The 24,871-nt window shown below is 39.3% G+C and overlaps 1 protein-coding gene across 1 annotated transcript in view; it reads right to left on the minus strand.

Annotated features, from left to right (window-relative positions):
* MPDZ (multiple PDZ domain crumbs cell polarity complex component) overlaps positions 1-24,871 on the minus strand; it is a gene marked incomplete at its 5' end in the record, with an annotated part of 159,564 nt that overhangs the window by 4,764 nt on the left and 129,929 nt on the right. The window contains 12 exons of the mRNA XM_081318883.1: positions 1,170-1,293; positions 1,738-1,850; positions 6,032-6,136; positions 7,696-7,818; positions 15,757-15,800; positions 17,059-17,155; positions 17,888-17,974; positions 18,961-19,108; positions 21,202-21,395; positions 21,543-21,626; positions 23,357-23,502; positions 24,523-24,709. Of these exons, the coding sequence (XP_081175009.1) occupies positions 1,170-1,293; positions 1,738-1,850; positions 6,032-6,136; positions 7,696-7,818; positions 15,757-15,800; positions 17,059-17,155; positions 17,888-17,974; positions 18,961-19,108; positions 21,202-21,395; positions 21,543-21,626; positions 23,357-23,502; positions 24,523-24,709 (1,452 nt within the window). The remainder of the gene's footprint in view (positions 1-1,169; positions 1,294-1,737; positions 1,851-6,031; positions 6,137-7,695; positions 7,819-15,756; positions 15,801-17,058; positions 17,156-17,887; positions 17,975-18,960; positions 19,109-21,201; positions 21,396-21,542; positions 21,627-23,356; positions 23,503-24,522; positions 24,710-24,871) is intronic.

The raw sequence follows: 24,871 nt of genomic DNA on the forward strand, positions 1-24,871 counted from the left end.
ATGTTTTTATTTGCGGGCTTTGAGACAAATTCTGTTTAATAAAAAAAATCAAGGTCACTAATCTATCTATCTATCTATCTATCTATCTATCTATCTATCTATCTATCTATCTATCTATCTATCTATCTATCTATCTGTTCTCTGAGCTTGTGGGTTGGTTTCCGAACCTTTTGTTACCAGGGTAGTGTATGTATGTGTGTATATATATGTGTGTGTGTGTATATATGTAAATCCACACCCCTGTGCTAAACTGCAACTACTTTCGATAGGATGGATGGATGAATGGATATAGATAAGATAGATAGAGATAGATAGATAGATAGATAGATAGATAGATAGATAGATAGATAGATAGATAGATAGATAGATAGATAGATAGATAGATGATATAGATATAGGTGCTGGTGATGACCTATAAAGCCCTTAATGGCTTGGGTCCGGGTTATCTGAGGGAACACCTGCTGCCGGCATCAAGCTCCCTTCGTCCCGTGCGCTCCCACAGGGAGGGCCTTCTCTGGATACTGCCGGTTAAGGAACGCCGGCGGGTTATTCCCAGGGGAAGAGCGTTCTCTGTGGGCGCGCCTGCCCTTTGGAATGATTTACCTGCGGAACTCCGGACCGCCCCCGATCTGCGTTCATTTCGCCGGGACCTGAAAACCTGGCTTTTCGATCTATCTGGCCTGGACTGAAGGGGTTTTAGCTTTTTAAACATTGTTTTAATTGTTGGGCTTAATTAATTTAATTTATTTTAATTTATATTATCTTTTATATTGTATTTTATGCTGCCCTGTAAACCGCCCTGAGTCCTTCAGGAATAGGGGGGTATAGAAATTTAATTAAATAAATTTAATTAAATAAATAAATATAGATAGTAAGATAGATGATAGATAGATAGATAAAAGTAATTCCAGTTTAGCATGCTATGAGATGAAAAGGGTTGAAAACCTCTATTCTAGATGGTTTTGACTGTATAATACTTTGCTTTCGGTCACACCAATCCCAGATAGTATCTTAGATTATCTATATAGATGCTAAGGATCAACACAGACTTGATGGTGGCACAGAATCAATCTTTTAGAGAAGACAGAAAGGACCATGTTAAAGTCTGGATTGTTTGGATTTAAAACATAATATCTAGTTAGTAAATGAATTTGGTATCAAGCTCTTACTTTTCCAAATACTGTCTTAACATAAATGGGTAGATCTCCGTGAGGACTTCCGTATCCACCTACAATGCTAAAGCCCAAGCCATCCGGACCTCGATCCAGAGTGATGGTTTTGTACTGGGGTGGCCTATAACACACAAAAAAGGTGTCTCACTGTTTACCTTAGCAATAAATCCTTTAAACATGCTTGTCTAATATACATCTGTGTACACACACACACACACACACACACACACACACACACACACACCAGTAAATAACCTTTAACAAAGACGTCTTCATCCTGCAATGAACTGGTTTGGGCTGACAATTCTTTTTTTCTGCTCCACTATTATTTATTACCAGTGTTCTGTATTAAACCCTTCCAGTGGCATATTTTTGTTATCTTCACAGAAAGAATGGAGCCTCAAAGCGCTTCCCTAATTATAAAAATCTTGACATACAAGCTTGCAATAGACTGTTGCAAATTTTAAGTAGAATTGATACTCAATTTAGGTACATTTTCTTACTGTGGATTTGGCAGTTAAGTTGGAAAAATCCATATTAACCACTATTAAGTTGATAAACTCACCCCAAATCATCCTGAAAGATGCTGCTTGAAGTTAGACCTGAAAATGTTAGATTAGATGTTGGTGGATCCCGCTGTTGGCTAGTTATGACACTGACATCTCCACCAGCTACAACCTGCAAATTAGTGTTAAACATAAACAAACAAGTATACAGATTATTATATGGAAGACAGACACAGCCCTACAAAACAAAAACAAAAATTGGCCTGAATTTTTATATTCTTTAAAATGTTTTAAAGGCATAGAGCTATAATCAAGCTTCATTAAGAGGCATAACTATACCTACAAAGCAACTGTTTGTTTAGTTTTCTTCTGCTCCTGTATGTGTTTAGCTTGTCTTCATTTCTCAAATAATATACATAGCCAGCTACTGAGCTCACTCACTCATTTCCACATGCTATGCATCTTGTCCTCAAGTTTAAACTAAGCCACATGTTTTATTGCTACGTATTGCAAGCTTATTTGATTTTAATATCTGTTCAGTTTCACTTCCCTTTATTTTTTTCTCTTAGCCCACTTTTTGGTTGAAATTAGGTAATAATTGCTTTGTGCATGTTACAACGATCATTCAACTAGTGCTCTGCTTAGCTCTTTTAGTTGCAGAAAGAATCATTTCTTTCTGAACATGAAGAGAAATTCAGAGAATGCTGCATATTTGATCTGAATGGAGGTAATTGGGTTCCACAGCAAGCTCATTTCTCAATTATAGAGGTAGTAATCAACCTATGACCGAAATGGAACCTACCCGTTATGATTACAAATGGTGATGGCTATTAAATGAGATGGGACCCGCTTAATGACCTCCCCCTTAATGACCACCACCCCCGTCCTGCTTTCCCCGATATGGCCATTAAATGAATGTGTGGTTTGTTCAATCGAGCACGGGTACCTCAAGTGTGGGGGAGGCCCCGGGAGGCTTAGGGCAGGTCCAGATCTGCCTGTACTGGGCTTCCCAAGGCCTTCTCCAATCCTCTCAGGCACACACACCCTGATCCACTCCCTTCCCCTCAGGTTCTCTACAGGCTTCAGAACTTGTAGGCCCAGGATGCGAAGAAGGCCTGGCCCACAAGCTTGGGTGACTGAATAACTGGGTGGTGAGCAGGCCAAAGGCCTGCAAGGAACTGATGGGATCGGTCAGGGAAAACTGATTTTGGGGGTGGGGGAGAGTGTCAGCTGCTGCTGCATTTTTTACAAGGGTGAACAACTGTGTAGGCACTGCAGCAGCCATAAGTGTGAAACCAGGTCATAAGTAGCTTTGGGGAGGGGGAGGGTCTTTCATAAGTGAAGGACTACATGTAAATCCCTAGGCCTCCATAAATACACGTGGCATATAGACAGCCGCTATTATTATGTCTAGTTGCAAATAGAACCTAGTCCCTAAAGAAACACATTCCTGCTTATAACCGTTTTTTTAAACACCTAAATATAGCAATGATGTCCAGAATGCTAGATTTATGATATAAATGCCCAAGACAGGCTGCTAGTATGATAACATTAGCCATATGCCTGGTTTCCAAATAAAGATGTTTTGGGACATATATTTTTTTTACTGCAGCTGATCACACATGAAGAATCAGCTAACAGATGTTTGCACAGCAGTGGGCTGGACAGACGCTTGCCTATTTAAAGCAAGTTTACCTGTGTGATGATGTAAAATATCTGGCGCTTCAACTTAAGCTCTAAATGTACCTTAAAAGAACATGCTGATTGCAGATTCTTGTTTAGCTTTTAAAAAGTACTATAAATATAGATGTAGAAAGTAAAAATGACCTTGATGAAAATATATGTGAACTATTGCCTGGGTACAATAGTTCTGAAGCATATAACAATGAGATATGGTTATAGAAGAGAAATGATAAGCCACACAAACTTGGTTGATTTATGGCAGATTTAGTGACATTTTCTGAAGGAGACCTTAAATTAAAAACAAGGGAAGAATTGGAAAAGGATGGTTTTATGTCAATGGTTTGCCTATGTTGGGGTATTAAAAAGATTTAAGTTTGAACAAGAATAATTTTAGTTTTACAAAAGAGAGAACTGAATTTGAACTGAATTTGTGTTCTAAGGGGGAGCATGTCATTGCCAAGAAGTGTAAAATGAATATACAAGAAGACTTTGCGATTAAGTAGGCCAAATATTTGGGATACAGTAATGCTACCGCAGTGGGAACACGTGGAGTAAGAGATTGCAATTTACTTTGAACTATAATTTGAAAGACAATTTCTGTAATATAATGTATCACTGATATTTAACACCTGATAAAATTTTCAATACGGGCCAAACGTATTGTCAACCGTCCCATTTGGCACTTTCAATGAAAGAAAGTCCCAGCTCTTTAGAGCAGGGCTTTTCAACCTTTTCACCCATTGTACCACTTTTAGGATATGGCAACATCCGAGTACCACCAGTCACCTAGCAAGGTGTCAAGAACTTGATGAGCAAAAAAAAAAAAAAGGAAAAAGGTGATGAAGTACAGGTAGTCCTCGACTTACAACAGTTCGCTTAGTGACTGTTCGAAGTTACAATGGCACTGAGAAAAGTGGCCCCCAAGCCACAGCCGAGCAAGACACCTGCCTGCCTGCCCGGTGGCGCTCTTCTTCCTGTCCAAGGTTTTCATTTTTGTGAGCATTTCTGTTGAGGATTGGCAGCAGGAGTGGGGTGGCGGGTGTTTGGTTTTTATCCCTCCCTCCCCAACCCCCGTGTGCTGGGTGGTTGCAGCAGGTTTTGGTCACTTCACATGACCCTGGGACACTGTGACCGTCATAAATATGAATCAGTTGCCAAGCATCTGAATGTAAATCACAAGACCCTGGAGATGCTGCAACATTCCAGCTGATCGGCGCTTCTTCTGGGCTCTGCCAGGATCAGCGCCGAGCTTCAGCTGGAGCCTGGCGCTTCTGCTGAGCCCTGACAGCCCTGCAACTCCAGCCATCTCTTGCTCAGGCTTGTGCGGTGCTGCCACCGGTTCAGCTCATTTCCCTCCCCCGCTACCACTTTTCTAGGATGGTCGCGTACCACCTGCCAGGTGCCAATTTACCACAGGTGGTACCCGTACCACTGGTTGAAAAGCCCTGCTCTAGATTGATCAAGAGTGCAGCTTTACTGAAAAATCTATCTAGGCGCGGCAGAAGCAAAGTCAGTTCTGGGATTCTTCCCCTCTGGGCCACCCACAGTTCGTAAATCACCGAGTTCAGTTCTTTTGCTTTGGGAAAAAACTGTCTGCCCTGGTCAAACATTCTTCATGAATCAGCCTTGTTAGATAACGTTTCTCCAGCAACAGAAGGTTCACTTGCATTACATAGCCACCCCCCCCCCACACCCATCTTCGAAATTCACCTCCCTCCTCCCGTCACTGTTTGGCAAAGCTGCCAGCAAAGTCGAGTCAGGTTTGACACGTACATTGGAAATGTAATTTCCAATGAAGGCATTTTATATCACCTTAGATGGGCACATAAGAAAGCTAAGAGTTACTGGGATGAAATATGTATTTTAATTAAGAGAATTCTTAAAACAAATATACAACTGAAATCAAGAGGTTTATTTGTTTAGATCTGATGGATAAGCAGCTGGTAACTGTTCTATATATAACTGTAGCCAGACATTTCCTTGCACAGAGATGGAAAGACTTACAGATTCCCATAATCAAAGAATTGATGCTGAAGTTAATAGAACTGTCTGAGATGGCAAAATTGACTAACTTAAAGAAAAGACTTTGTCTCACTTTCTTTTTCTACGTGGAAAGCACTTTTGGATATACTGTATGTATTTTTTATTGCTAAAACCAATACAGAATAATATAGAATATAAAAATGATATATTTTGTGATTTGATGATTTAAGACTACGATTATAGAAATATTGGACATTGTTGAATTTTTATATACACATTTGTAACTATATCAAAGAAAACTGGAAGTTATTTTTCATTTCTTTGGGTTTTTTTTATTCCTTTGTACCTTCTCTCCTCTTATGCTTTTCCTTAATAATTTTGTTTGGTATTTTTAGTTTATGTTTTGAAAAAAATGTAATAAAGTATTTTAAAAAAAGAAAAAAACCAGCCCAGATTCACTGTAGTATAAGAAGGGGAGAAATAGCATATTTGCATGATTCTGTTATTACAACCAATTTCAGTAAAAATAATTTGTGGCCTCCTGTGCAGTTAATTTCCTGATCTGACCTACCTTATGGGGCTGGCATATGATTCCAGACAGACATCACAATATATAAATCATAATGTGAATAATTGGAAGATGAATTCTACCTCCTTTACATGTTAATTTGCAGATAACGTTCCTACCTGTAACTCAATGGTGCCCAAAGCATTCTTCAGCAAACTGACAGCCTGGGAATGAGTCATGCCTTCAGTGGATGTTCCACAAATGCTCACAATCCTGTCTCCAACCTAGATGATGAAAGATGAGATACCCGGGGGAGGGGGAGAGAAATAATCTATCATACCAAATTATTTCAAAGTCATTAATACCTTCATTCCCATTACACTGCAAGAGTTAGGGTGTTTTTTAAACAAGCAAAAATTGTTATGGTGTCCCAATATATACCGCCACGCTATGGCTCAATGTTAATAACTGGAAATATCTTCCATGTTTCTAAAATTAAAAAGTGGGCCTTGAATATAATAAATTGTGGTTGATTTAGTTGTAGTGAATAACTCATACTTGGTTAAATTTGGGCCTTATAATATAAACAATACAACTTAGCGGCTTAGTGTGATCATACAGATGGTTCCACAGTTAAAGACAATAAATGAGGCTGCAATTACAGTTGTAAATCATGATGTTAAAATACTGTAGGGCACCATGTGAGTGCGTCTGATTTAATGACCTTTTTTGCCATGGTCATTAAGTGAATGTGGTAGTCATAAACCCACTGTTCATTATGGAACATTTTTTTTGCCAGAAAACAGAAGTAAATGTTTTTTCTGGGAAAAACATTGTAAATAGTAGTCACATTACTGCAGGACACTGCAGTCGCAAATGTGGGCCAGTGGCTGAGCACCCAATGTGGACAGGTGACTGGAGAGGGGGGGCTGTCAGAACTTTGAATCTGAGTTGTAATTAGTTTTTTGGGGAGGATCTGTCAAACAATGGCTAAAGAACCAGTAATAAGTTGAGGACTGGCAATACAGAAATAAAAGCAACATTTTTTCCCTTGGACAAATTGAAGAGTTGCTCCCATTGCTGCAGTTTTCACTGGAACTTTCCAAATTGAGTCACTTATTGGTGAACCATCTTGTACCCAAGATGGCATTCTCTTTCGTAAAGATGACCTTTATTTACATTAAATATGTTCAATCCACACAGAACAGAAGCTCACGTTTTGCTCTTTTGACTAAAGCTTCTTGACCCCTGAAGGCAACAGGTGATATGGTAATGATACAACAGCATGTTTTTTTAAAAAAATCCTGCCATTTTTGTCCTTTAGGCGAAGATGAGGGATTAAACTATAGACAGATATTCTGAGCTTCATAAAGTTTTATTAATTTATTCAAATAATTTATATGGCTGCCCATCTCAGAACAATAGCCTTTTACAACCTCCATTTTACATCTTTTAGCCATCAAATCAAACAATCATACCACTGTGTCATTCAAAATTGATAGTTGCTCTACTGAACTTGATTAGTATGATTGGAAATGATGTGGAAGCCATTAAATCAGGGATCTTTAAACTTGGCCCTTTTATGACTTGTGGACTTCAACTCCCAGAATTCCTCAGCCAGGCACGCTGGCTGAGGAATTCTGGGAGTTGAAGTCCACAAGTCATAAAAGGGCCAAGTTTGAAAATCCCTGCATTAAATAGTGGCTAGAGGCCACAAAGCAGCCAACACACCCCAAGTTACTTACCATTGTCTTATCTGATTAACGCAAAAATAAAAACAATATTGGACCAGGTTACTTGAAACAAGAATAGTCTATCATAACATTTCCAATTTTCTTCTTACCCTCAATTTCTGGGTTTGTGCTGCAACTCCATTTGGATGCATCATGGCTATAAAAATAGGAACATCACCAAGAGGGCTTCCTACTCCTCCAGCAATACTGACTCCCAAAGAATCTGAAGGGCCCTGTTAGAACAAATGGAAAGAGATGGGCAGTTTAGGAATAGGAAATATAAATAAATAAAAAGAAATAGAAGTTTGCTTTGTTCTGTTGGCAGAGGCAGGTTCTAACCATGACAGATCAGCTGGCTTTGCCTTAATGTAGAAGACAAATTGAATTCTAGGCGTTAATGCGCTCATCTACCTGCAAAAGTCACAAAGTGAGACTTTATGCTCATTACATCTCTTACAGGGTACAGCAGGCTAAGTGGGAACTCTGACCTTATTTTTAAGCACCTTTTCAAAACCAATGGCCAATTCACCTGACAAACCAAAATGGAGTCATGATCATTGCTAGAAGGAAACACGGAGGCCGTTGCCAGGAGGGCTATTATCCAGCTTTCTTTGGTGTGTCAGCTGCATCCTTATCTGCAGCAGGTAGGATGCCTAACTGCTTGCTATATTGACTCATGACTCATCACTATTCACCTGGAAGGCAATCACTTGGCATGGGTGTTAGGCATATGGTGTTAGCCTACAATGTTGGGTTGAAAATATATTAACCATAATGCTATGTCTTTAAGTTGTTAATTGGCCAATGGGTGTGTAAGTGTTCTCATGGCCATAAGAGGAAGCTAGGAACGTAGCTTCTTTCTCTCTCTGAATTCACTGATCTCTACTATTACTGTTTTTGCTCTGCTGTTGGTTTACTACTGTTGTAAACCTGAACTGTGTATTGACCTCTGGACCGGTAAGAAGACTTTGTAGTTTGGATTATGACTTGGACTGTTTATTTTTGACTGTGCATTTTTGTTTTTACACCACCTCAAAGTAAAATACTTTTTGCTTTTAGAACTCAGTGTATTTCTGTGTGTGACTTTTACTGCTCTCAGTGCCCTTCCTTGTCTGTGCAACTCTTTGGTAGCACAAGGAGACCTCTGCACAATAAATTCCATAACACTGGTTATGGGCCCAGGCCTGTACTGAGAGTAAGTACACACAATATTCCTAGCTGAGTTTGTGTTAGCTTTTTGGTGTAAAATGGCACAAGAACAGTTGTCAGGCATCTCCTGGATAACCCGGTTGGATGGGACAAACTATGTTTCCTGGTCCACGAAATGCTGCTTGCTTTTGCGCAAGGAAGGACTATGGACTGTTGTAAATAACCCACCAGATACTACTGCTTGGGATCCAGATGATGAAGAGGATGCAAAGAAGTTAGACAACTTTAAACGTAGCAATGAGAAAGCTCTTTGCATTATTGGACTAACACTGAATGACCAGCAGCTTGTCCATATTCGTGGTGAGGAGTCTGCTGCTAGGTGTTGGGGCGTTTTGCGAAGGCTTTATGTTCGTGACAGTGTGGGTGCACATATACACCTTACACGTAAGCTGTTTAGGGCTCGTCTGCAGAAGAATGGAGATATGCTGACCCATTTAAATTACATGAAGGCAACTTTTCAAGAGCTTCATGAAAAGGAGCTGATTTTTTCAGAGTTGCATCAGGTCTACATTATTCTGTCATCTTTGGATGAGAGTTATGATGGGTATGTTTCTTCTTTGGAAGTCCTGACCAGAGAGGAACTGACATTGACTAACATTACTAGGAGACTGCTGGAAGAGTCCAGAAGAAGGCGTGACAGAGACCAGCTGAGAGAGACACAGCCACGAGAGAAGCAGCAATTCACCACTGCTTACAACGTCAAGAAATGTTATTCTTGTGGGGCTACAGGGCATATAGCCAAATTCTGTAGAAAGGGTAAAAAACAGAATGTGAATAGCAGTGGGAAGGCTAAGAAGGGCATTGGTTTGGCTGTTTCTGATGAACCAACATCCAGAAATAATGAATTGTGGGTTGTTGATAGTGGGGCTTCACAATGCATTACTAAAGAGAAAAAGAGGTTTGTTACTATGAAAAACAGCAACCAATATGTTTCACTGGCAAATGGTTGGAGGATGAAGGCCTCTGGTGAAGGTAATTCCTATTGTCCATGCATTAATGAACAGTTACCTATGTTATATATACCTAAACTAAGATTCAACTTGTTATCTGTAAGGGAATTGGTTAAAGTTGGGTTTGTGGTAACATTCAGAGGGGAGCAATGCACTATTGAGAGGAATGGAACCTGTGTAACTGCTAATTTGAAAGATGGTTTATTCATTCTCACAAGTAACCAGGTTAGTACAGTTAAAGCTAACTCAATATGTGAGAACAAGAAGCCACATGATGAATGTATACATTTATTGCATAGGCGGTTAGGGCATGTAAACTTTAACTCACTACGTAAAACAGTGGAATTAGTAGAGGGAGTTAAACTGAAGCCATGTAGTAAGTATTTGAATTGCAATGCCTGTAATCAGGAAAAGAGCAAGGCAACTCCTGCAAACAGGATAAACGGCTTCAAAACAACTGTTCCTTTGGAAGTTGTGTTTGCTGATTTAATTGGACCCATGAAACCAAGTTTAGGAGGGTCATGTTATATTTTAAGTATATTGGACCACTACTCTAGATATGGTTTTTGTTATCTGCTTAAGTCAAAGGCAGACACTTTCCAACAATTTGCAAACTGGCTGAAGTTCGTGGAGAGAAAAACAAAGAGAAAGGTTCAGTGTATAATTACTGATAATGGTACTGAATTTACAAACAAGCGTTTTGTTGATATGTTAGAATCAGCTGGCATTGAGCATAAACGTTCAGCCCCTTATAGGCCTCAACATAATGCTTTTGTTGAGAGACGTGGGCAAACGTTACAAGCCATGATTAGAACCATGTTAAGAGATTCTGGCTTAACAGATAGACTGTGGGGGGAGGCAGCAAAATGTGCAAACCATGTTCTGAATATAGTTGTTAATACTTCTACTGGTAAAATACCATATACAATATGGCATGGTAGAAAACCAAACCTTGATTACCTGCACACATTTGGCACCCCAGCTTGGGTCCACATTCCTGCACAACTCAGGAGTAAAGGCCAACATAGGGCTAGGCAATTATACTTCGTAGGTTACGAAGCTAATCACAGACCCTATCGTTTCTGGGAACGAGGCACAACTAATGTATATAACAGTGCTAGTGCAAAATTCCTTGAGCACGTTGGTTGGGATAGGTTAGAGCAAGTAACTGTTAATACTGATCCTCTAGTGTTTGAGGACTCCTCTGATAACGTAACTAGTAATGATAATGCATCTCCTGTAAATATAAAAGATGAAGAGGAGATAGGGGAGATAAAAAATGAATCAGAGGAAGGAAAGGAGACAGAAATTCAAAGCCCTGTAATTCCTTGGCGTTCAATGCGTATCAGACATCCACCTGATCGCTATGAAGCTAGTATAGTATGTCAAGTTAGTGTAGAGCCTTCTAACTATGATGAGATCAGGATGTATCCTGAAAAGGAACAGGCATCATGGAAAGCTGCAATGAACAGGGAGTTGAAGTCTTTGCAGGATCTTAACGTTTATGAGAAAGCAAAACTGCCACCTGGTGAGCAAGCTATAGGTTGTAAATGGATATATAAAATAAAGAAGGGTGTAGACGGAACTGTAACCCATAAGGCACGTTTGGTTGCACAAGGTTTTGCCCAAACTACTGAGGATTATGACGAAGTGTTTGCACCCAGTCTAAGGGCAACTACTTTAAGAGCAGCTTTAGTATGGGCGGCTAAAAACCAATATATGGTTAATCATGTAGATGTTGAAACTGCATATTTACATGCTCCATTGCAACATACTATTTATTTAAGAATACCACCAGGATTGACCAGTGATAGAGACCATGATTGTTGGGAATTAAAGAAAAGCCTCTATGGATTGAAACAATCAGGCTATGAGTGTAATACATGTTTAGTTAATGAGTTAAGTGCAATAGGTTTTTGTAGCCAGTAATGCTGATCCTTGTTTGTTTAGAAGGGAACACAACGGAGCATTATCTTTTATTTTATTATTCACAGATGATATTGCAATAATAACAAAAACTGAGTTAGAAGCACAAACTATCATTTCAAGATTGCAAAATAAATTCACAATTAGAAATCTTGGAGAAATTAGCCACTATTTGGGGTTAGATATTGTGAAAACAAATAGGGGTTTTAAGGTGTCGCAAGCCAGTAAAATATCTCAGTTATTAAAGAGATACAATATGGAAATGTGTAAACCAGCAAAAACTCCGATGGCTATGGATTTTAAGGACACTAATGTTGAGAGTCCTGTATTTGATAAGACTATGTACCAATCTTTGATAGGAAGTCTTATGTATCTGAGTAATTGGACTAGACCTGATATTTCTTACTGTGTAAATCAATTAGCTAGGTACAACAATAATCCTACTGTTAGACACTGGCAATCAGCTAAACGAGTATTAAGGTATTTGAAGCAGACTATTCACTACTCGTTATATCTAGAGCCAAATCGTGAGTTAATCCTTACTGCATATGCAGATGCAAGTTTTGCCTCTGATACAAACACTCGTAAATCTACTTCAGGGTTGGCTGTTATGTTGGGTGATTCTTTGATTGGATGGAAGTCCATCAGACAAAAGCACATAAGCTTATCTACAATGGAGGCTGAATTTTCATGTCTATCAGTGTTATGTACAGAACTGCTAGTGTACAAACAATTATTGTTAGATATGGGTTTAAATGTAAATGATCCATTTATTGTGTATGAGGACAATCAAGCTGCGATAAAGATGGCTAATAGTGCTGCAGTAAGAACAAGATCTAAACATACTGATCTTCGTTATTTAAATGTCAGACAATGTGTCAAAGATAAATTAATACAGTTAGAGTATTGTCCATCTGATGTAAATATTGCAGACCATTTTACGAAGGTACAAAGTGCTGTGAAACACAATGCTAATTGTGAAAGAATGTGCATAAGATTGTAAGAGTTATATATTATTCTACCCAAAGGGGAGAATGTTAGGCATATGGTGTTAGCCTACAATGTTGGGTTGAAAATATATTAACCATAATGCTATGTCTTTAAGTTGTTAATTGGCCAATGGGTGTGTAAGTGTTCTCATGGCCATAAGAGGAAGCTAGGAACGTAGCTTCTTTCTCTCTCTGAATTCACTGATCTCTACTATTACTGTTTTTGCTCTGCTGTTGGTTTACTACTGTTGTAAACCTGAACTGTGTATTGACCTCTGGACCGGTAAGAAGACTTTGTAGTTTGGATTATGACTTGGACTGTTTATTTTTGACTGTGCATTTTTGTTTTTACACCACCTCAAAGTAAAATACTTTTTGCTTTTAGAACTCAGTGTATTTCTGTGTGTGACTTTTACTGCTCTCAGTGCCCTTCCTTGTCTGTGCAACTCTTTGGTAGCACAAGGAGACCTCTGCACAATAAATTCCATAACAATGGGGATACTTTTGAAGATCGTTAAGTGTTTTGAATTTATTACGTTTTCTTTGGAAATAGCCTCCGCTCAGAAATCAGATTAAGGCCCCTCTTTGACTGCCTTCATAAGCAATCAAGGGTTCCTGCAGAGACCACTGAGAGGCTGAAAAAATACTATCTGTGCTTATTGTTTTGCTGCTTCATTTCTATTTAACTTGATTACTTTGTTTATCATGTATTGTCCAAGAGAGTCTGTATAAAATGTACTTCTGAGATATTCTGTATGATCAAAAAGAAAACAGATGAAGGTAATTCTTTTTCTCAACTCTCTACACTGTTTGCAGACTAGGGGAGGTTTTAACTGATCTAAATAGCCTTCCAAAATGGGAAGGTTATACTAAGTATTTGAATGAATGGTTCAGATTTTTATGTCTGTAAACGGAAGAGATTTGTGAGTGTTGGACAAAAATTGCTCCGTATCTTGGCTGATTTCAGCGTACATTAGCTTTTAGTTTGATTCCTTCTTTATCGCCAATATCCTTTGAATCTCATTAAGAAACAAATGAAATATAAACGTTTAAATGCCATTTGTATGTGAAATATACCTTTTCATTAGCAAAGGAAAGTACTATAATCCTATAAAATCATGCTCCCTCTAGTGTATGTTTTTACCCACAACTTTAAGTACGCTTGTTTTGCCTTGCAGAATCTGATGTTACGTAAACAGCAGCTTCAAAAGCTGTCTTAATTTTTTTTTTTAAAAAGTAACTAAAACAAATTTCAGAAAGATTAAAAACATAATGCCAGTGGACAATATAATCAGTACTCAAGTAATTTATGTACCAAAGCTTTCTGAATATTGTAATATTGAAACAGTACTACGTACCAGAAACAAAAATAAGGAAAATGATTATCTGCTATTCCCTATTTATTATGTTTTATTACGTTTAAAAATGAACAACTGTTTCCTATCCACTGGACATCAGCAAACCTGAATTAAAAATACAGGTGGATTTTAAGTTAGATTGAGTGGGCATTTTCTGGGGATATTCTTTATATGGATTTTTCTCTTTTGGGGAAAGGTTCTGAGTAACAGTAAAATCCCTGTTTTAATGTCAATTTTTAAAGCTCAGCTCTGCCCACATCTTGAACAGGAGAACATCTCCTTGCAAGTGCAACAGGGAAAGAATTACTCTCAATGCATTCCCAGTAATTCCAAGAAGTTATCACACAGCAGCCAGAGGATTGGTACGCCTGGATAGATTTAGGACTGGGTCTTGCCATGTATTTACCTTGGAGAGGGAACTACTCATGAAAGCATCCAACTAGTTTAAGGCTGAGCTGATAGCCTCCATTCTTACATAAGCTTAGCCTGAACAGTAATACTTCTTAAACAGCAGCTGTCAAGTTTCAGGCCTAAATCTTGTAAAACGGAGAGGAACGAATGCCCCTTTATGACGTGTGGACTTTCAATTCCCAGAATTCCTGAGATGGTGGGGAATGGAAAGATTTGCAAGTAGTATAAATCTTTCCATTCCCCACTATCCAGTCAGAGCTGGCGGAGCTAGTAACTTATCATACTTGATCAGTTTTTCACAGAAAAAGTAGGCAACCACTGCGTTTGATTAAAGTGAACAACTATTTGTGAACCTTGCCACTGAAGGTTATCTTTTACATTATTCACTCTAGCACACGGTTTTCATCAAAGCTAGTTTGTTTCTGCAGACCAAGTTAAAACATCTCTGCTTCTTGTCCCTGTGCTGCAATGGAAACTTGACCGGCGAGCTCCAGGATGTAAGCATCAACACCCAAAAACCCAGGTGGGGTGACCATCTGCCTCTTACACCCTCTCCAGAGCAACTGGAGAGCAGAAGCATCATGCTGCTTCATAAAAATTTCTATGGTGGAAAGGAGGAAATGCAGTTTGCCTACTTTGAGCCTTTTGTACATTTTAAAAGTTTCCTTTAGAAAATTATTCTTTAAAGTCGGTTTTTAAGATTGCTGTTAAGTCTCGCTGCGCTAGGGCACGCAAAGACGCGTGCACACGCAACACACCTACTATGCTATGTTTCAAAATCATATGAAGTTTACGAACAAACATCGCCCACATGGACTGTCATGCAAATCATTCTGCTTCCTCAAGGGAGCTGTGGTCTTCTGTTTCCTGAATAACAGGCCTGCCCTGCTCTGTGATGAACAGGCTCTGAAGCTGCTCAAATTGAATTGGGTGGCTTGTAATACAGAGTGGACCAGGAAAGTACCAGGTTGTTTTTTTTAAAAAAAAATATTATGGTAAAAAAAAACCTCCCCCCTACAGATGTGTAAATGTTCGTATTATTGGCAGATCTCTTTTTAAATAAAAAGAAAAAGCAATAACCGTAATTCTGAAAGATAAAAGACATTTCAGAACAAAGTTTATACCATTCTTAATTAAGGGAACAATCACCCCCCAAAAGTTAGGAATTTTTTTTTTTTAAATGTTATCCCACAGGATTAAAAAAAGTGATATTGTTTAGGTATAAATTCAAGTTTCTTTTTTAAACCTAGTCTCTCACCAAAAATTTTGTTCAGCATATTTCCCTCCAATGCTTTCTTCTTTTATTAAATGTGTTGGAACATACTTACCTTTTTTATTTCAACTGTCCTCAATCCTTGTATTTCAGACGCCACTATCAAAAACACAGAAATTACGGTTGTAATTTTCTATTTCAAACCGCTGAATTTTCACGCATTTTAAAAGGCTACTTTGTTTTTAGAGCAAGGTATCTATCGCTGAGAATAGATAACAGTAGCTTCTGTTCTCAGCCACAGACAGCTTCTGTTTCCAGGATAGACATAGAAAAATGCTTCTAGGTTGGTGCTCATCTCCTTTCTGCAATACTGTGGGGAAAAAAATGGTTCGGTTATTTTATAGAAATGCCTGCCTTTGAACCTCTGCATTCGTGTGATCACAATCCAGAGGCTTGCCGACTGTCTGGAAGTTATAATGGTTGCCATTTCCCCAGTCACGTGATTGTGATTTGTAACCTTCCCTGCTGGCTTCCCACAAGTTAATGGGGAAGCCAGCAGGGAAGGTCACAAGTTGCTCAGTTAAGTCTCCCCCACCCAAGTGCCAAGTCCCCAGTCCCTCTGCACCACCTCACTGGCTATCCACTGGTGCCCTTCTGGAGCTTTGTACTCGCACTGTGCCTCCCCCGCTTCCAACCACCTCACTGAGCCTTGTTGAGCTTGCACTGTGCTCCACCAACCCTACACTCTTCCCTAGTCTTGCTGTGCTAATGCTGTATCTCACCCGCCACTCACGCATCCTTCTCCACAGGCAGCAACTAACCTAAGCCTTGCTGTGCTTGTCTCATGCCTTGCTGCATTCATCCCCAGCCTACGCACCCTCCCCAAGCCTTGCCATGCTCATACCTTGGCTCCTCCACCACTCACAAACCCTTCTCTAACCTCCCTCACCCAGATCCAGTCATCCCAAGCCCCACTGCACTTGCCCCATGCCTCCCTGGCCACCCGGGCACTACCCTGTACCCATTTGCACCCAGCAGCAGTTGCGTACCTGTTTGCTAGCCTGCTTGCAAGGTACCTAGGATTTGTGACTTCCTGCCAGCTTCCCCACTGACTTTGGTTGGAAGGCGGCAGGAAGCTGGAAGCAGGTTCCTCACTTAATGTCCCACAATCCTCGCTTGACTATGACTGCAGAGACTGTCATCGCTAAGCGATGAACTCATACAATGTGATGGTTTACGACTGCTTTGCTTAGCGAGGGAAATCCTAATTGCCGTTGCAACTTGAGGACTATCTGTACTTATAAAAAAATCATTTTAAAGGTTGTTCAAATTTGGTCACAATTAGAACATCACTTATTTTATAGCACCGAAATATATAATATAATAAATAATATAAATAATTACTACTGAAACTTACAACAGTTCTTCTTCAGAGTGCTTTCGTAACTTTCAGGCGGATTGGATCCACCCCCTGGGAAGCTGAATGATGTCAAGCTGCCGCTTCCTTCACTGACCTTAGATAATCACATCAAAATTATTCTGGAATCATTGCCTCCTTTTTAAACCAATATACTATCTAATATTTTAGCCACACACATAATTTTTCTGGAAATATACCTACCAGTTTGGATCCAGGACATGGTTTCTATAAGAGCAAAGATAAAAAATCTGGATCTAAAAATAATACAGGCTACAATATATTCAGCTACAACAGTGGATTTGGAAAATTGTCTGGCCTGGCTTAAATATTGAACAAAGGTAGAAGGAAATGTATTCGAAGAAGCATTCGTGATTCCATGTGACCCATATTTTTCCCCCCTATGGAATAGAGCTCTTAGGCAATTGTCCTAACTGGTGGTATTGTAAAGTCATTAGAAAGATGATGACCAATTCTACCCCCAATACTTCTTTCTATACCAATGCAGCTCTGAAGGTTTACTCCGCTTTAACTGTGATAGCCAAAATTATAAAAATGACAATTTGTTGTTCAGTGTGTTTGGTAGATAAAATTCTGACACACACAATTTGCGAAGCGTTCTCCTAAATATCACTTTTAGAAATATTGAACAGGGGCTGGTTCAACCAATTATGGAATTTAGTTGTGGGTTATATTATCTTTGATAATATTCTACGGAAATATCATGACACAGCAAAATCGAATTTTCCTTGTTCTCTAACTTTTATAATGTCATAACTGGTTTGATTTTTTTTCTTCCCAAATGAAATCAGTGCAAATAGTTACAAACCTGGCTGCTCTGGGAGAGTCTCCTCTCTGAATGGAATGAACTTGTCTTTATTCTTCCAACTTCTAGTTTAACAACACCTAATGAGCACTACGAAGGAGACACAATTGGTTAGATAATTGTCTTGATCAGGGATCAATAAAGACATATCTTAGTTGAAAGAAGACAGCCTGCCTTTGGACTCAATTGCCAGCTGAAAAATTTGCATAATTTGAATCAGCTCAAAATCTAATTTTAAAATCCAACATCAATATCTTCCAACTCCACTATCTCTTCTCTTAACACTGTTAATGAAATTCAACCTCTAACGCTCGACTTATTTTTCATTTTGACCACTGAACACTCAGGCTTCCTGTTTTCTTCTACAAACAAGCCACAACTGAAGAAGTCGTTTAAATAATAACTTTTTTCAACTGGTAAGTACCCCAGTTAAAGTTAAATCTAAACAAAATATCATGTATCAATTTTAAAAGTGGTGAGTATGGTAAAGATTTCTAAACTGCTCAGTTCAGCCCCCTCATCTGATTTATACTGGGAAACACCTATCCTAGGATTAGTATCACTCATGGAAAAGTAACAAAAAACCCACTCTTTGTTTAGCTCCTGAATTCTATTCCAGCAACCAGATTGCTAAGTGAAATAGTTACTAAGTGAATATGTGACTGAGACAGAGAAACGGGGTGGGGGGGGGGGAGGAATGCTGCTAAGATCACTAAGATCAAATAAAGTTCTCTCACGCAGCTACGCCATTGTTATTCACAACGGCATGCATTATGGTCGAGAGCGTTAAATTTGGTCGTAATGGTTCACATTGATTGGAAAATGAATTTTTTTATTACCTTTTATGATTATCACATTTGTGAATGGTTGCTAGTTGAGGTAGTCATTAAATGAGGAGTATACAGCTGCTGTATACACTGTATTAACCAGGTTTTGTAATCCCAATATATTTATCTGATTTTATCAAAATAACTATACCCAAATCAAATCAAAGATGAGCGACAGTTGGGGTTTCAACCAAAGAAGATCTGGATCAGATTCTGAATTAATATCATTTTATATCAAATCTAATGTACCTTTAATAAGGCTGCCACTGTCTCCTGGTTAGCATTTCGAACATCTTCATCATTCACCATTAATATCTGGTCTCCTTGCATTAACCGTCCATCCAGATCTGCCAGACCTCCTTTGACAATGTCCGACACAAACACCCCAGTGTCATTTCTACAAATGCAATATTCATGTATGTTTGTTTTAGTTAGTTACTTATTTGGACTTTTCTATACAGCCCCGTCATATGTATAAGTTGGTCTATAAACAGTGCAGAACTTCATAAATTTGATTCTTAATCTCTATACCCAACTTTTTTTCTCCACCCCAAAGCAACCCAGCGATGCCCTCGCCGTGATGTCCCGTTGCCTGGAAGCGGTCCGGGTCTGGATGGGGAGAAACAGGCTTCGTCTCAATCCTGCCAAGACTGAGTGGCTGTGCATACTGGCATCTCGGGTCAACCAGACTATTCCATCTCTAACGATGGGGGGTGAGGTGTTACCCCCCCATTGATAGGGCTCGCAACTTGGGCGTCCTCCTGGATTCGCAGCTCACTTTTGAAGACCATATAGGAGCCGTGACCAGGGGGGCTTTTGCCCAGGTTCGCCTGGTGCGCCAGTTGTGACCCTACCTGGACCGAGATGCCCTACGCACAGTCACTCATGCGCTTGTGACCTCCCGTTTAGACTACTGCAACGCTCTCTACATGGGACTGCCTTTGAGGACCACCCGGAGGCTTCAGCTGGTGCAGAATGCAGCCGCGGGAGTCGTGATGGGGGTCTCCCGATACTCCCATGTAACACCTCTACTCCGCGAGCTGCATTGGCTTCCAGTTGCCCTTCGGGTGAGATTCAAGGTGCTGGTGATGACCTATAAAACCCTAAATGGCGAGGGTCCGGGATATTTGAGGGAACACCTGCTGCCAGCATCAAGTTCCCTTCGTCCAGTGCGCTCCCACAGGGTCTCCTCAGGGTGCCACCAGTTAAAGATTGCCGGCGGGTAACACCCAGGGGTAGGGCCTTCTCAGTGGGTGCGCCTGCCCTGTGGAACCAGCTGCCTGCGGAGCTTAGGACTGCCCCCAACCTCCGTTCATTCCGCCGGGACCTGAAGACCTGGCTCTTCGAGCTCTCTGGCCCAGGCTGAGAATTTTTTAATTTTAATTTTAACTGGGTTTTAATTTTCTCAGGGTTTTATTTAATCTTTTTTAATTTGTTTTAACGTTTGTATTGACTTTCTTTTAAATGCCCTGTAAACCGCCCTGAGTCCTTTGGGAAAGGGCGGTATATAAATCTAAATAAATAAATAAATAAATAAATAAATAAATAAATAAATAAATAAATAAATAAATTTGTAAACATGCACTCCAATTCACTGTTTTAATCATCAGTCAGAGGTTTATGATCATATGAAATACAATAAAATACTAATGATCTGCTTTAATATTAATTTTAAGTTTTTATAAAATTGTGACAGATATTTCTACATATTTCGCATTTATATAATATCTCTTTTTATAAAAACTTATTAAAAACGTATCATAAATTTGTTTGGTTAAAAAAACCCACAGAAATTAATTTGAGCGCCAAGATTATGTCACAGGCACTAAATAAAGTGCCTCTTAAAACCCAAATAGCTTTCTTTCTATAACCACAAAAACAAGAATTTGGCTTAGGGAGACACAGCTGTATTTAGTACTAGAAGGAAAAAAAATTCCTGTAATCTACCAGTAGGGGAAGAGGGTGGATTGGCTTGTAGGATATGCCACACCTTAAATTGAAAGGTAGCAATAGGTAGACAACTAGACCAGGTTGGTGCACAGGATACACAGAAGACAAAGGAAAAGTGGTCTAAGGTACAACAATCTTGCCTTACTTACCCAAAGGACTTCAGACTTTTTCTTGTACAAAACCTAGAACAATCCAAATATTCTGGCTATCGGTTCTGTTAGACTATGACCCAACCAGAACAGTTAAGCCAGGATGTCAGTTTCATTGCACAAAACAGCACATATTGTCTAGTTTGTAGGCACTCCTGATAAATAAATCCTCTAGTAATCAGTTTTATTGAGTGGATCTGAAAATAATTCTTATTTTTATACAGAAGGTAACTGATACAGACCTACTTCATAGCTAAGCAGGAAGTCAAGAATATGTCAAAACTATACCTCTACTCTGTACCTTTTGGTTGGGTTTGGACCAAGTTAACTTTGCCTTTTCTTAGAAACCTTGTTACTGGCATAAACTATATTTAATCAGCTGTGTACCCACCTTTTCCCAACAATACTTAATCCAAGCCCTTTCCCTGGTTTCTTTTGTAATTCGATACTCAGAACATCATACATGTCTTCCTCTTTATATTGGGCTTCATCCCTGTAAACAGTCAAGCGGACTTTCTGTGGTGTCTGCCTGAGGACATTTATAGCTTCATCATGTGTTGCATTCCTTAGGTCAATACCATTCACCTAAAATGGATAGATGACGAAAGCTGAATACATAGGCCAGCTTACTACAAAAATTACATAAATCTCCACAACTTCTTTTTTCTCCCCATCATTTCTCTTTCCTACACAGGAGGATACTGTTAAGTTGTAAAATGCTCAATATTGTACCTCTAAGATTTGATCACCAGCCCAGAGTCTTCCATCTTTGGATGCTGCTCCTTCTTCATATACTTCATGGATAATAATTGCTCCCTGTAGATTTGAAAGATTCTATCACTCACTTTTAACTTCGTAACCATGTATTGCAACTACCTTAAAAGTAAAGTTTTTTTCAATGTAGGAAAACACACACACACATACATTAAGATTCAGAAACCTCTACGCAAATGTATTTTTAAATAGGTTTCGGATGCTGCGATGTATTTTTAGAAACTAAAGACGGAAATGCACTAAGAATAGGGAAAAATGGAGAAATGAGATCTAAATTTTTTTTTTTTAAAGGGAAAGATTTCCCCTATCCAGTCGTATCCAACTCAGTGTCATGGATTCACTCTGGGATCCCTCTCCGGATGCGAGTTCAGAATAGGAGGAGAAATTTGAGTTGGAAAACGTGGAGCTGCACAATCGCCTAAATCAGGACTCAGGGCCTGACAGAACAGTCTCAGCCTGGTGCGTCGGACAAGCAACAGGTTGAGGCTGAGTGAGGCAAGCTGCAGCGAATTAGCCAGGAAGCTCCAGGCGAGGACCGGGGGCAACTGCTGACCGTAAGCAACTAGTAGGTGGTAGAGCCCACACCGCCTCCTGATCCAAGGACACGTAAGGAGGAGACGAGACGAGACAGGTGCAATGGCGGTTGGCTAGAGCCTAGACTACTCATGAGGAAGCAACCTCACCCCTCATGAAGGGCCTCACCTTGCCTACTTAATCCTGCTCAGAGGACTTGAGTGTTGCTGGATCAATGTGCCCAGCTCTGTGCCTTGTGTGCTCGTGCTGTGTATCCTGACCCATTGATTTGTGAATTGTTTTCCTGGACTTCGTGTGTGCCCGTTGTACTTGGTTTACTCAGTGACTTTTGCCATGCTGAGCTTGGAATCCAAACCTGTGCAATATGGGTACTTTCTGAAGACCTGTTTTGGGGAGGGGGGTGTTGAATAAACACCTTTTTGAACTCTCACTGTACGTTTGTGTGTGTCTGTATGAGGATCAAGACATCACACTTTAGGGGATGGTGTTAAATTTCCGTTTCCTAGAGAGTCAGCACTGTCCGAAGACGATTCCATGGTCATGTGGCCAGCATGACTATATGCCGAGGCACATGGAACGCGGTTACCTTCCCACCAAAGTGGTACTTATTTATCTACTTGCATTTGCACGCTTTCAAACTGCAAGGTGGGAAGGAGCTGGGGCAAGTAATAGGACCTCACTGTCAGGCAGTGCTTGAATCTCGAACTGCCAACCTTTCTGGTCAACAAGCGCTGTGTCTTAACTGTTAAGTCACTGTGCGCCCTCCCCCTTGAGATCTTAATTATGTACCTCTTAAATGAATATTACAAATCAGAAAATTTTATAGAACATTATAGAAATAATTATACACAAAAAATAAGAAACATTAACAAGAAACTCAAAATATGATAAAAAGAAAGAAAAAAAACCCTAACGTTTTAAAAACGTCAGTAACTTATGGATTCAAAAAAAAGGAAATATTTAATACAACTAGGAATGAATAGGAATGAAATGTAACCACAGGTTAAGGTACTGTTAAGGTATTAGTGCTTTATGCAGTTATGGATTTAAATTTACTTCCGATAATGTATCTTGTATTTAAATTCATTTATTTGAGTCACTTCATATAAGTCTCACAGTGTAATCTTACATCCACATATCTGAGGATAAGTGTCGTTACATTCAATGGAACATTGTTTTTTGTGTTAGGAATGTTAGCCAGAGATTGTATAGGGATTACAAAAACCATTTTTACCCACCAGTAATGTATCAGCTCCTCCTACAATGCTCAACCCAAGACCAGTACGTCCCTTGGAGATACTGATTGTTGTTTCATAACCTGGGATAATTGGACAAGTGGCTGGGTCAGAAGCTAACATGGCTGGAGTTGAAGACCTGCTTGCATCTAAAAATACAAATTAGAAGAACTGGTTATAATCTGTGACTCTAAGATACCTAGTTTGTTGTTTTACATCAAGAGTTCTACTTTGCAAACCATGTTGAGAGCAACTACCCCATAACTTGGGTTTTATAAGGTCCATGGATATATGTCCCCGGTGGAATTAGGATATACCAGAACATCAACAACTGTAAGGTATACATTTCCTCAATAAAGTTTTTTATTTTAAATGAAAACCATCTTTGGGGTGCATTTCTGCAGTATTTCAGCAAACAGTATTATAATAACGTATGTCATACCATTACAGAGCCATGTTTAACCATGGGACAAATTCAGTGATAATTTGTCTTACAGCTGAATATATATAACGATCATACAAACATTTCTACTTGAACAACTGGCTAATTATAAAGACAGTCCTCAACTTACAACAGTTTATTTAGTGACCGCTCAAAGTTACAACAGCACTGAAAAAGTGACTTATGATAGTTTTCTACACTTATGACTATTGCAGCATCTCCATGATCACATGATCAAAATTCAGACATTTGGCAACTAACTCATATGTATGACGGTTGCAGTGCTGGATGTCATGTGATCAATTTTTGCAACCTTCTGATAAGCCAAGTCAATGGGGAAACCCAGATTCGCTTAACTGTTATTAACTGAACAACTGCAGTGATTTACTTAACAAATATGGCAAGAAAGACCATAAAATGGGGCAAAACTCACTTAACAACTGTCTTACTTAGCAACAGAAATTTTGGGCTCAGTTGTGGTTCCCAAATTCAAGACTATCTGAACTTCCAAAGGCCAAAAAGAAGAAAGGGGAAGAAAGAACATATTGATTTCTATATAACTTGCTTAAATCTTACAAAGGAGGACATTTGAGGTACCAAGTCAATGACATATAGGCTAACGGCTGATTCAATAATTGGTAAATGTTTGTGTGCATACACGCATATTGATATGGACACAGTACAGTGATGTGCTTTTTTTTAACATGGAGTAAATGAAAATTCTTACTTTTAATTAACTCTGGTTCTGGTGACTCAGATGATGGAACAATTGGTAATGGTTGGATATTGGTTCCCTCACTCAACGTGGTACTGTAAGTTGACAATAGTGGCTGGGAAACTGCCAGGCCTTCGGATTCAACTGAACTAATGGTGAGTTTCACATTGGGCTTCGATGCTTTCAGCAAACTGATAAACTTGTTGAAATAATAAAACAGATCATAAGAAATACTGAATCAGACAAATTACCATGTAACAAACAAACAAACATATGGCTGTATAATATTCAGCAGAACTATTATAGCGAAGTTGTTAAGAGAAAAGCAAACACTATGTCTGTGAACAAATATTTGACTGAA

This window comes from Vipera berus, assembly GCF_964194415.1.
Source record: "Vipera berus genome assembly, chromosome: 2".
In the NCBI taxonomy this organism is placed as follows: domain Eukaryota; kingdom Metazoa; phylum Chordata; class Lepidosauria; order Squamata; family Viperidae; genus Vipera; species Vipera berus.